Source organism: Ammospiza nelsoni, chromosome 18 (assembly GCF_027579445.1).
Source record: "Ammospiza nelsoni isolate bAmmNel1 chromosome 18, bAmmNel1.pri, whole genome shotgun sequence".
NCBI lineage: Eukaryota > Metazoa > Chordata > Aves > Passeriformes > Passerellidae > Ammospiza > Ammospiza nelsoni.
The window spans coordinates 2,695,285-2,708,254 of record NC_080650.1 but is presented as its reverse complement, the minus strand read 5'-3'; the positions used below and the strand labels follow the sequence as shown (position 1 = coordinate 2,708,254).

At 43.5% G+C, this 12,970-nt stretch overlaps 1 protein-coding gene across 1 annotated transcript in view; it reads left to right on the top strand.

Moving 5' to 3' along the window:
• Nucleotides 1-12,535, top strand: part of IFT81 (intraflagellar transport 81) — a 36,387-nt gene extending 23,852 nt beyond the window's left edge. Inside the window, exons 11-18 of the mRNA XM_059485096.1 lie at nucleotides 1,679-1,828; nucleotides 2,987-3,115; nucleotides 4,218-4,307; nucleotides 5,228-5,314; nucleotides 6,582-6,653; nucleotides 6,743-6,828; nucleotides 10,295-10,340; nucleotides 11,245-12,535. Of these exons, the coding sequence (XP_059341079.1) occupies nucleotides 1,679-1,828; nucleotides 2,987-3,115; nucleotides 4,218-4,307; nucleotides 5,228-5,314; nucleotides 6,582-6,653; nucleotides 6,743-6,828; nucleotides 10,295-10,340; nucleotides 11,245-11,427 (843 nt within the window). The 3' untranslated portion in view covers nucleotides 11,428-12,535. The remainder of the gene's footprint in view (nucleotides 1-1,678; nucleotides 1,829-2,986; nucleotides 3,116-4,217; nucleotides 4,308-5,227; nucleotides 5,315-6,581; nucleotides 6,654-6,742; nucleotides 6,829-10,294; nucleotides 10,341-11,244) is intronic.
• The last annotated feature ends 435 nt before the right edge of the window (nucleotides 12,536-12,970 follow it).

Genomic DNA, 12,970 nt, shown 5'->3' with positions numbered 1-12,970 from the left:
CAGATTTGATAGCTCTGTGTGGTCACATATTAAGTTTAATCCTTTACCTCATTCTTTATTTTATTCCACTGGTCAAATGAAATGTCCCAAGCATCAAGACAGATGGCTGTGCTTCCCTTAGGTTTTCCTCAGCTGGTTGGAGAGATTGCATTTATACTTTCGTAATCACTTGGAAATCACAGAAAGCTTGGTATTGTCTAAGCAATTAAAGGAAAGGAAAAAGTCTTTTGTATAAATGAAGAAGATGTGATTGAATTTGCTATGAAAAGGAATGAATTTGGTGCTACTGTATTAAATGTGCCAGGGGCTCAGGTGACCTTGTGTATCCTTGTCCTGGGTAGTAGCAGGATGTAGGATGTTATCCCAAAGCCTCACAGAGGCCAATCTGCATAGAGCACATTGAGTAATTTGTGGGTTTGTTCTTTCACCAAAAACGTTTATAGCTTTTGGCTTTAAAAATAGTTCTGGAGCGTAGCAAGAGAGAGGCAGCTTTGGCCTAGATATTGCACAGGATGGCAGATGAACAGGGTTGATTTCATTGTGGGCAGTTTGCCCAGGACACTTTTTATAGAACATACAGCTACTCTGGGGGTTCTTAGCCTTTGGTCACACTGGGGGTTTGAGTTAATTCTGTAGAAGGGAGAGGGATAATTTCACAAAAAAAAAAAAAAAAATTAATGTAAATTTTGAAATTTAAGTAATTTTATGTTTGAATTTCAAGCCTGTATCAGTGGGAGTGGGATTAATTTTCCTCCTGGGGCTGCCTGGTCTGTGCTCCCTGCACATACTGAACACCTCCTCATCCAGGAGCATTCTGAAGCCTGTTCTTACATCATTTACTCTCATAAATTTTATTTGCTTTGCATCTCTGGATCTGAATGCATTTTTTGAGCTGTGACTGGCATTTACCTTGTAGCGCTCATGTAAAATCCAACAATAAGAGCTGAGGCTGCACAACAGATGGAAAACATTAAAGCACAGAAAAATCTTACCTGCTTGTGTCAGCCCCTGTGTTTGTGTTACAAATTGAACACACACAGGTCCAGGTGTGAATTAGCTAAGGCTGTTGGACTGTAAGGATTTTTATTATTTTACTCAGTTTTTAATAAAAATATAAATTCTCCATTGCTTTAGATTTTGAGTGAAATAGATACTGTAAGGACTCAGCTTTTATTTTCCTGGGTTTGAAAACTTAACCAGCAATATCATCCAGGTCTGCAGGAGTCAAGGAAAGAGAACAACAAGTTTTAACTTCTGAGAACATTTAAAAAGGAATCTTTTCCCATGTCCTCTTTCCTTCCAATTTAGCTGCTGGCTATTACCATGTTTTGGTCTGCAGGCCTGGGGCTCTGTTACAAGTGCAAATTACTGTTGCATTAAGTTTTTATTATCCATGACTCCCATAACGTTTTGCAAGGAGTATTTACTTTTCCAGCTGTCAAATGGTGGCGAGCAGAAGGGAGTGATCTCAGGCCTGCAAACGAGTGAGCTGGGACAGAAAGCAGAGGAGCTGCTTTCCTTGATCTCCCTCAGTGAACGAACGCAGAGCTGAGAATAAATAGACCCTGGGCATCCTGAACTCCTGCCCTCTGTTCCAACCAGTGCATTTGGGTGTGCAGGACACAGAGGATAAGTGTATTTATGCTGTGCTGAGGCCCTGTTGCTGTCTCTCCCGCAGTTCAAGCAGTACGTGAGCAGGCTCCGCAGCAAGAACACGCTCTACAAGAGGAGGCGGCAGGAGGTGGCGGCAATCACGGCCGAGTACGGGATCCTGCAGAGGACCGAGGAGCTCCTGCGGCAGCGCCACCAGGCCACGCAGCAGCAGCTGGTACCCTCAGCTGGGGCTGCTCCCTGCTTCCTGCCCTGGGAATGGCCTGAGCATCCCAGGGACCCTGCTGGCTGTTGTGTGTCACCCCCAGCTCCTGCTGCTCCCACCCTTCCTGCCCTGGGAACGGCCTGAGCATGCCAGGGACCCTGCTGGGTGTTGTGTGTCACCTTGTGCTGCTCTCCCTGCCCTGGGAACAGCCTGAGCATCCCAGGGACCCTGCTGGGTGTTGTGTATCACCCCCAGCTCCTGCTGTTCCCACCCTCCCTGCCCTGGAACAGCCTGAGCATCCCAGGATGCTGCTGCCATTATTCTAATGTGTATCACCCCCAGCTCCTGCTGCCCTCACTGAAGGAGTCTTTGGGGTAGAAAAGGGATTTTTGGCTCTTGACTCTGAGGCTGTTGTACTTTGTGTCCATCAGGACTGGTCTGCAGCTTCTTTTCAGACTGAGGGGCCTGACTCTGCTTTTTAAAGTGGATGGTAAATCTGTACAAATTCTGCTTGGGGCAAGGCTGGATGCTTAAATTACTTTTTGGTATCCATAGATGTAGTGAGGGCTTAGAGAATGACCAGCAGCAAATAGGATCCAAGTTACTGCTGTAAAATATATAGGAATGGTATTTAAAGAAAGAGCAGGCAAGAAGGAAACATTCTAACCCCAGAATATTTAAAAGAAAATGTCCTTAAATTTAAAACTGGATGAATCTTCCCTAAGCCAGAAGGATTTCTGCTCTGGATAACTGTAAGCATCCCAAATGCAGGAACACTCTGTGGTATTTTCTTCCAACCCCTGTTACCAAATTCTTGTTACCAAAATACTTTACAAAATAATTTGCTGCATCTTCTGATCAAGCAGACAGATTTTTACACATGAACTTCAGAGCCTGACCTCCAGCCCATTTTGCTCTGTGGAAACTCTCTGTTCACTGAGCATTGGATGACCAAATCTTGTATTTACAGAGGGGCTTTATTGTCATGTTCAGGCATGAGATAAAATCTACTTTTCTGAAAGCTAGGTTAATTATAATAAATTGATTAATAAAATAAATTAATTATAGTACTTACCCATTCCACTTCTTCACAATATTTGGCTCCAAGAAGGAATTTGCTGTTTCTTGGTTAATGGACTCACATGCAGCATTGATTGTTTGTGTCTGCAGCAAGCAATTGAGGAGAAGAAAGGAATCTCTGGATACAGCTACACCCAGGAGGAGCTGGAAAGAGTCTCTGCAGTGAAGAGTGAAATGGATGAAGTGAAAGGCCAGACTTTAGATAACATGTCTGAAATGGTGATTTTTGCCTTAAACTATTGCATTTCTCAGTTTGAGTGTCTGGTTCCTCAGCATATAAAATCCAATTTAATGTTTTTGTTTGGGTTTATAAATTTCTTTAATCTGTGTTTATATAAAATATAAATATTTATAACAAAAACATCTGCAAAGATAATCTTGACGAAGTTTACTAAAAATGCATTTATTTTCTTTAAAGTCTTGCAAATAAATCCTTCTTTTCTCTCCTTCAGAAACTTTAGGGATATCAAATCTTCTTGTCTTTGATTTTTTCACTTTTTTTTTGTAATTTCAGAAGTGGTTTCATATTTGTTCTTATTTGACACATTATCTGAAAGAGACGAATGGTTTGAATCTATAATGGAGGCTTTTTCTAAAATGTTTGTAAATCACTGGAGTTAAGCATTTGTTGAAAAGATACTTAATATGCTTAAAGAGCTAAATAGCTTGTCTTTTTCTTTATAGCCTGATTTTCAATTGCCCTTAGAACTGTCATGTTTTAATTTACCTGCCCACATAGCCATAGAAGCAAGAAAGAACTCGAATTTCTAATTTAAAAATATTATAAGAGAGCAAAAAGCAAAATAGCATCTTTTTAACTCATTAGGGCACTTCTGAAATACAATGGTGTAACTAAAATAGAATTTCTCTCAACAGAAAGGTGGATGCAATTTGAATTTTCCGTCTAAATATATCAAAGTGACTCAGTTTTAGCATTTTCAAGCTTTATTTAACCTATGCAAGTGTATTTGTTTTCTTAAGGATTTCTTCCTTTCTCTGAGCCCCTCTGTGCATCCCCTTCATCTCCCCTGCTCTTTCAGCTCTTTGGTGTCTGCCCAGGGCAGTGCCCTGGACTCTTTGGGATGTCCTCAGTTGGAACAGGGGGAGCAGAATTTGCCTCATTTGTGGGAATGGCCCCACTGCCAGATGGGCTTTTCTCCTTTATTAATTAGGCCTGAACTTCAGTTGGATAATTAAGGTTTCATCTCACATTTTTTCTCTCTGTATTTTGGTTTACTACCCTTTCTTTCCACATTCCTAATTAGACAAATGTACAATTAGGGTTATAGAGTTAATGAATATTATTTTTTCCCTTTCTCAGGTGAAGAAGCTGAATGCCATGGTGGCAGAGAAGAAGGCAAGCCTTGCTCCTGTCATCAAAGAGCTGAGGCAGCTGCGCCAGACCTGCCAGGTTTGTGGAAACACTCCTTTCTTTCTGTGTAAACCGAGTCAAACCCACAAATAAATCCAATTTGCAGATCTCTGAAGGGCTCTACAAGGACATGATCAACTCTGAGGGAAAGCTGGAAATAGCAGAATGTGTCAACAGCGTTTGCAGCAAGCAAGGTGCTAAAGGTTGGGATTTGTAAAAGCTGACAGTGCAGGCACAGAATTCAGTCCTTTATAGCAATTTAAAAAATTACTACATCAGGGAGAAAAATGTGAAAAGTCATAGTTCAAACCCAAAGCAACGCTAGTTTCAGATTAGTTGCAAAGCTATTTCTGGATTTCAGCACTGGTGATCCCAACCAATGTTGTTTTTCTGAGTGGACTGCAGATAACTTCTCATCCAAATGTTGGCTGCATTGATCTAATTCCTGCTTTAGTCTGTGGCTCTGACAAATTTGTCCATTTGCTCTCAAAATTTTATAGAGAGCTGGGGAAAAAAAGTCTTTTGGGTGTACAGCTGCCATAAGTTGGCTCATTACCATGGAATTAAATAAACTGATGTATTTATCTATCAGTGAAATTTCCAAAAATCCTACTTTTAATGGTTCCATTCAAAGTGCCAGCAGATGAAATCCAGCAAAGAGGCTGATTGTGCACAAGTGGAAATCTGGCTTTTCATAGGGAACACTTATAGTGATCCTTTCTTAATGTCTATTTTTATATTTATTTGTTCTTTCTTCTTGCAAACACAGCCTTGTTACCCTGGCAGGGAACAGAGGGAATTTCCTCTCTGATCCCCTGGATGGGGGGGGCTGGTGGCTTCCCTGTGTAACCACAGTGAGGGTCACGCTGCAGGAGCTGGGGCTGCTGTGTGAGGGGCCTGAGTGTCACCTGCCAGCCAAAGGAAGATTTCACTTTGTGCCCTTTTGCTTTTTCACCAAGGAATTAAGTCAGGAATGTGAAGAGAAGAAGATGCAGTACGACAGCTGTGCGGCCGGGCTGGAGACCAATCGCTCTGCGCTGGAGCAGGTGAGGGGGGCTGGCTCTGCCTCCTGCCTCCTGCACTGCACTGATGCTGGGCTGCAGTGCTGCCCTGCCTCCCCAGCATGAGCAAAGCACAGAGCAGTGAGGCAGGGTGACCCCAGGCCATGCCTGCAGTCACACAGCTCCTGAGCAGCAGCACGTGGGCTCAGGGTGCAGCTCTGATCAGCAAGGATGTGTCTGCCACAAATGCCGCTGCCCTGCACAGTGTCTGTCCATAAAATAAAGATTAATTGATCAAGGCAAATCTTTATATGTAGTTCGCAGTTTCACTGCATTAGCAGCAAATTCCGTGGATAATTAATGACTGAAACTGGTGGTGAGGAGACTTCATTAAGTGGGACTGTCTTGAATTCCTGCTTTGTCTCACTCCATCATTCCTGTGAATTTTGACTGGGCTTGGTTTCTCAAGGCCTTGCCCTCAGAAGAGTATACTAAAAGGTAAACAGGGAGTTTAAAGTGTGGGTGGATATACAGACAGTTATTTCCCTGCTCTAAAAGTTCCTTATCATACCAGATGGACCTGGTGTGAAATGGACCTTCCAAAGGAACTATTTTACAACAGCAGTCAAGGCTTTTGTTCTTGGCAGACAACTCAGTCATTTTCTACCAGGTGGTGACAATCACAGCCACTGACTGAGCTGGACAGGAGTTGAACTGTAGAATTCAGTTTTCCAGCTGATGGTCTGGAAATCTCACAGTGACAGAGCTCTGGAATTGCAAAGCTGTGCAGCCTGGAATGTGTACAGGAATTCCATTGGGATCATGAGGCTTTTTGGAAATGGACCATTTAGAGATGGGAGCAACCTACTATGTCCAGACTCCTCCATATAATTATTGATTGGTGATTAACATCCTCTTGGCATGTCTGTAGCTTCTAACATGCACTTTGCAGATGTGTTCTAGGAAATGCTTGTTCACAGCTGTGCCTGGCACTTCAGATGTGCTGAGGAACAGGAGTCTTGGCAGCACTGCTGAAGTGTCTGTTACAAGTCAGGCATTAATAAAAACCTGTTAACAGCCATTTTGCATCTCTGACTGTGACTGAAACTGCACATCTAAAACCACTTAGTTGTCTTTTACTCTAAAAGAGAGTTAAGAGAAGCCGAAATTTTATAAATATTTGAGAAATTATCAATTCAGTGGTATTATTGTTATTGTTGTTATTAACTGTCATGGTTTATATGGCAACACAGGGCATCTCCTGGGAGCCTGCAGTCACCATGTGCTTTGGAATTTTATTCTCTTCCCACAGGAAGTGAAAGGGCTTCTTGAGGAGTGTGCCCAGGAAGAGAGCAACTACCGTTACATTAACTGCATGAAAAGGGTGAGAGCACAAACTGTTCACTGTGAGATGAAATGGCAATTATAACATATGTGTTATATGTATGTGTTTGATGGTGTGTTCCTTCCCAGAGCCTGGAGGTGCAGCTGCAGCGTGCCAAGGAGGAGATGAAGGCCTACGTGTCCCCAGAGCCGCAGGAGCGGCGCAGGGCGGTTCGGTGAGCGGGGCAGGGCTCCGTTCTCTCCCCTGGCAGGATTCTGTCCCCTCAGGGTGACCTGAAGGAGATTCACAAACTGAGGTTGAAGTCAGGAATTTTCTCATTGGCATTTGGGCTGGAGGAGTTCACCTGATAAATTTAGAAACTCTATAATAATCTAAAAATAAGCATCTCGGATTCCAGCCTATACTGCTGTGAATGTACAAGTTCTGTCAGACATAGCAGGAGATTTGTCCCTCCCACTGGACATTCTCAGCCCAGGCCAGGCTTTAGCTGGCAGCCCCACACCCTGAGGATGGTTCTGCACCATCCCTGAACCTCCATCCTTACCCTCAGTTTCAATGACTCCAGTAAAAAGCCACTTCCTTCATCCCATGACTCCTTTCAGGACCCCTTGCCTTTGACTGGCAGCAAGAGAAACAGGAAATACTATAAATTGAGCTGCTGATTATTTTTGGTGTAGTTTTCTATTTTAAATAGAAATTTTTCCTGCCAAAGATGGAAATGTTTTCTGAGAATGAGATATTTTAGATTCATTATCTGTGCTAAGTCTAAATGTTACCATGTCATAGAGATTTTTTGCACTTAACTAAGTGTAACTTAACTAAATATTTTTGTGAAAGTATCCTGTTGAAAATTTTGTGTATGTTCAATCTTCTAATACAACGTAAAAGCTGAAACAAAATTCAGGCAACAGTCAACAAACTGTTTCAAAATTAAGCATCAGGAAAATCCAAAACATTTATAATTTCCAGTTGGTAAAAGTGTCAAAATACCCTAATATCAAAATAATTAGCTTTTCAGAGTTTCAGAATATTCAATGAAATAGAAATTCTGTTTTCCAGAAAAGTAAATCTTAGATCCTTGTTGACAACAAAATAATCCAGTTGGTGTCAGCAGTTTTACCAGTGGTCTTTGCTTTCCCACCACAGTATTTCCTAGTCATGAAAACATTTATCAAAACAGTTCTAAAATTCATGTTTGCTCAGTTTTATGGCCATTGATAGGGAAATGTGTCAGACAGTGAGAAAACTCCAAGGATTCTCTCAGGAGAATCCATCAGACCCTTTCCACTGGTACCAGTGGAGCTGCAGCTCCATGGTCTGGAAGAGGAGGCAGAGATCACCAGGAAGGGAAGGACCAGAGTAAAATCCATCACAGAGACCTTCTGCAAGGGTGGGAGGCATGGGAGTGCTCAAACACTGGGTAGTAAAGAGTGTAGCAAAGTAAGAGTAAGCAAAGAATCAAAACTACAAACGTTGGGGAGGGAGAAGAGAAGATGAGCAGAGAAAAGGTGATGGAGGCTGAGAGGGCTCTTGCACCATCTCACAAAATAATGAAAGGCTGCAGGAAATAAACATTTATCTAATGAAGGAAAGATGAAATAGCACAATTAAGCAGAAGGCTGAACAGGTAAAACCTTAGTGATGATGTGAATATTCATGAGGATGAGGCAGCAGGTTCAGACAGTGGGGAGTGGGAGCTAGGGTTGGTTCACTCCAGCTCAAATCCTGGGGATTGGACATGCAGGATGTGGGGACTGGACATGCAGGATGTGGGGACTGGACATCAAGGATGTGGGATTGACACAGCACCATCAGAGCCCAGTGCTGGGATGGAGCACGAGCCCAGCCCTGCAATGCCAGGTATGGGCAGGGAATGTGAGCAGGCTGTCACCCCTCTGTGCTGCCCCTGTTTCACTGCCCCACTGTGGAAATGATCCTCCCACAGGGACCAGCCAGCCCTGACCTTGCTAAGAGGTCACAGAGCTGTCTCATTTCAGTGAGTTACAGCAAAGTTCAGTGGAGAGATCTCAGCAAAGTATAAAATGAGACGATGACATTTTTCTCTAGACATCCCTTCAGAACCTGAATGTATTTTTCAGCAAGTGCTGGAATGTAAACGGAGTAAAAATGATCCATAAATAGAATTGCACTTTCCTAACAATGTATTGAACAAAAAATGTCTTAATTCAGACCCTCTTTATTCAATATAAACTCTCTGTTCCGTGGAGTCACTTGTTAGGAATGTAAAAAGTTAATTTTCTTTTCTAAAAATAAAAAGTTGTAGGGTTTTAACAAAGTTATTAAGTTACATTCTTTCCAGTCATCATTATAAATAGTAAAGAAAAACTTACTAGGAAAGGCAGAAAATCTTCTGATGATTACTTTGAAAACTCTACTAAAAAAAAAAAAAAAGAAAAAGAGGGTGTTCTGGAGGCCAAATGTGTGAGAACATGTGCTGTGTGCCAGGGCAAAGAACAGCTTCAGCCAGGATTGCTGGGATCAGTGGGACAGCACCTGGAGCAGCCTCAGCACAGCTCTGATCTGTTCTGGCTGGAATTGTCCAAGAGCAGGAGATCCCGAAGTGATCCAGCTCCAGGACCAGCTGGCCCAGGCCCCAGTGCTCCAGTCAAAGTCCTGCAGTACTTGGGAGAAAGGGAAGGAGTAAGGGAACACAGAGCTTGGGGTCCACACAGCTGCTCTCGCTCCTGGAAACCCTCAGGCTCTGGCATCGTGAAGGGGAACATTTCTTTCTGGAAATCAGGATTTCTCTACTCAGAGGTCATCTACCCTGAGCACTTTGGAAAGCTCTTTAAATGAGCTGGGTTATTTGGAATTCCATTAGCTGATTCTCACACCAGAAAAATGTAACAATTACACACAAAATAGAATTGATTTTTTTTTTTCCAAATGGCTCAGTGCACAGGTTTTTTTCTATTGTCACATCTCAGAAAAGCTAAAGCCTGTGCTGTCTGTGCACGGTGCTGTTGTGGTTTGCAGATTTTACTGCCAGGGGTCATGTATCAGGTATGGCAGAGAGATGAGGCCACCTGGTACAGACAGAGGTGGCCAGCCAGGGCTTTCCATGCTGCATGTCAGCATTAACACTTCTCAGCCTGTATTCAGGCCCTAAATGTGAGGTCTGTTCTGGGAGGGGAACGTGCACATTGCCACTGCACTCAGTGGCCTGGTCAGGCTGGGCTGAAAGGCCATTTCTCCTCATTCCTGGATTTTCCCCTCATTCCTCATCTTTCCCCCTCATTCCAACCCTGCATTCACAGCAGTCAAGGGCTGTGGGTCTGTAAATTCTGACACCTGTACGAGTGAGGCTGTGACTCCCCTCAGGATGTCACCAGGATAAATTAATTACAGAAGGATCAGGATCTCATCTGCATGGCCTCACTGTTGGCCTCAAGCTGGAAGGAGCAGTGATCATGCCTGCTTCAAAAATGTAAGAGACCTCAGCCAGGATCACTTTTCCCAGCTGCACAGCTGAGACAAGGAGATCTGATCCTTCATATCAAGGATTCATTTTGTCCAATGACAAAAAGGTTTCTTTGTGTTTCCTCTTCTGTCTCATTTATGAACCTACCAATACTTCCATTATTTTCCATGTTTGTATCATTATTCTGTCCTGTTACACAGAACCAAATAATGATAAAATCTTTTTATGTTTCCTTTAGAGAACAGTATACACGAATAATCCTTGAACAAGAAAACCTTGGGAAGGTAAGAATGAGGCTTTTACCTTGTACAGCCATTGTACAGTTTGTATTTTTGTGGGGCTGTGGTCAGTCTTTTATAAAAAGCATTGTGCAGCCTACAACAAAAATTCCATCACTGCTGGCATTGGTAATTAATACCCTGGAAAAGGATCCTGCTCCCTCCTCAGGGCTTGATTTCCTGCAGGGAATAGCATGGGCTGCTCTAAGGGATAGGCAAACAGCTCAATGTGACAGCACATTCCCTGAAAACCATTTGGATAAGACCCTGAGCAGGGCATAAGGAACTGTGCCAGCTCAGATTTTCTGTTGTATATAAAGCAACCTGTTGAAGACAATAAATTGTGAGCCTGTCACCCTTATCACTGCTGCTAAAGGCCAGGGGATCAGCAGTGTCAGACAAAAGCAGTTGTCCAGTTTTAATCTTGTCTGAAGCTCAGATCAGCAGGGACGAGGCTGGGCTTAGCAAGTCACACCAAACAGCTTTTATTAATTTCCTTTTCTTACTCAGTCTGAGTGATTTTTACAGGTATGGGCTGCCTCTCTTAATAATCAGGAGGGGGTTTAATTGTAAAACGTGGATTTCGTGTTAGAGTATCTTGGTGTGAATCCATTGCAGGTTGTACCTTGATACTGCAAGGGCTCTGCATGGAAATGATGTCAGATTTTTAGCATAAGTTCTCAAGTAGATAAGACTAGACAGTTAAAAACCATGGAAATAGTTGTCAATCCATACAAAGATCTAAGTCCCAGGTGTTAATGCCTTTAGCACTTGCAAGGAGTGTTATCAGTGTGAACAAAACAATATTTCCATAGCATATAAAAATCTCTGTCACTCCAAGCTGCTTATGTGAGCAACTTTTGTGGTGTAGAGCTGTTGCAGAAATCTGATATTTGTGTATTTTTAACAGAAACTACGAGAGAAACAGAAAGTTGTCCGGGAAAGTCACGGGCCGAATATGAAGCAAATGAAAATGTGGCAGGACTTTGAGAAATTAATGGAATGTAAGAGAGAATGTTTTCTGAAACAACAAAATCAAGCAGCCATTGGTCAGATCATTCAGGAAGGAGGTAAAGATAGGCTTGTGTTATGAGTGCTTCCTCCTGATACCCACATGGAGTAGGAGGACTCTTGTTAAATACCGTTGCTTTCATCAATTCTACAGTTTTTGTACATGGTTTGGTTTTGGTGCATAAACAGAGAGAGCAAAGAGCCCCTCTGGAAGCTTTTGCTCCGTGTCTCAGTGCCCATGTGCCATGGCTGGAAGCTTTGGGAGGGCTGCACTGGGCTGAACCTGCTCATAAATCTGTGTTTCAGGAGGCCAGGAATGGCATCTGCAGGGAGATCAAAGGGAAACAAATCCTCTGCAGGGTCACAGAAAACTCATGTAATTGCTCTGCCTCTCATTCTCTATCGATAAGGTTACATTTCTGCAAGGCCTGAGAGTCTTGATGTTGTATAATTGTGGCCCTCCTGGCTTGGCCCTGCTGTCCCCATTGTCCTTACCCAGGCAGTGTGGCAGCAGGAGCTGCTGGCCTGGCCCCAGCACTGCTGCCCATTCTTTCCTTGCACGGTTGAGCTCAGCTGATTGCCTGCAGAACAATCACTTGGATTCTGAGCTTTTTCCATTATCTTTTGCTGCTGTTGTTTTTAACAGAAGATTTTTCCTTGCACATTTACCCCCTCTGTATTTTCTGAGAGTGAAAATGTAAAGGGAGCTCGGCTGAAGCTTTCCCCAGGGAGGAGTTTGGAGCTGTTTTGTCTGCACAGTGCAATTCCAAAGGGATTACACACACACAGAGGGTCACCCCAGGGCTGGAGGTTATCCATGGATGCAGATATGGCCCAGGGGTTCTTGCATCTGGCCTGGAGTGCAGCCCTGAGCTGGGAGCCTCAGGCAGCTGTCCCTGCCCTCAGAGGTGGCCCAGGGGCACAGGGATGGAGGTGAGGACTGAGTGTCCCTCACACGTCACCACTGCAGAGGAGCAGCTCCTGGCCCTGTCACAGATCAGCAGCACAGAGATAATTCTGGGGGACAGAGCTCCTGCTGCTCTCCTTTGGCTTACTGGATTCCTAGATAGGTTGGTGGGGTTTTTTATAGTTTTTCCTGCTTGAAGTAGAGTGTCTTTTTTCAGGATGTAAAAAAAGTAATTTTGCTTTCTTTGATACCTAACTATGAGACCTTCTGCTGGTTTCTATATCCAGAGAGTATGGTAATTATATATAGAGTTCCTGGTTTGCCTTTGCATTAAATACATTTGTTAACAGGACTAAAATAAAAGCAGGCAAAACTACATTTTGACTGTATGGTATTCTTCTTTTTTACATTTTTTAGGTGAAAGAAGGAAATTGTTGATGGCTGGGTCACAGGAAAAATGGGTTATTTAATGACATTTATTTGAGAAGCTTCCAAAGGGCTCAGGGTGTGAGGAGTGGGTCTCACAGATCCCAGGACATCCTCATGCCACCCTCCCACGCTGCCAAATAGCTGGAGATAGTTTTTCCCAACAGCTGCACACTGACCCCACTGTCCCAGGCCAGGAAGAGGAGCAGGGTGCCCCTGGCACAGGGGGGAAGGAAGGCACAGGCACAGGTGGAGCTGTGCCACCACCCCCTGCCTCCAGGAGCTGATTGCT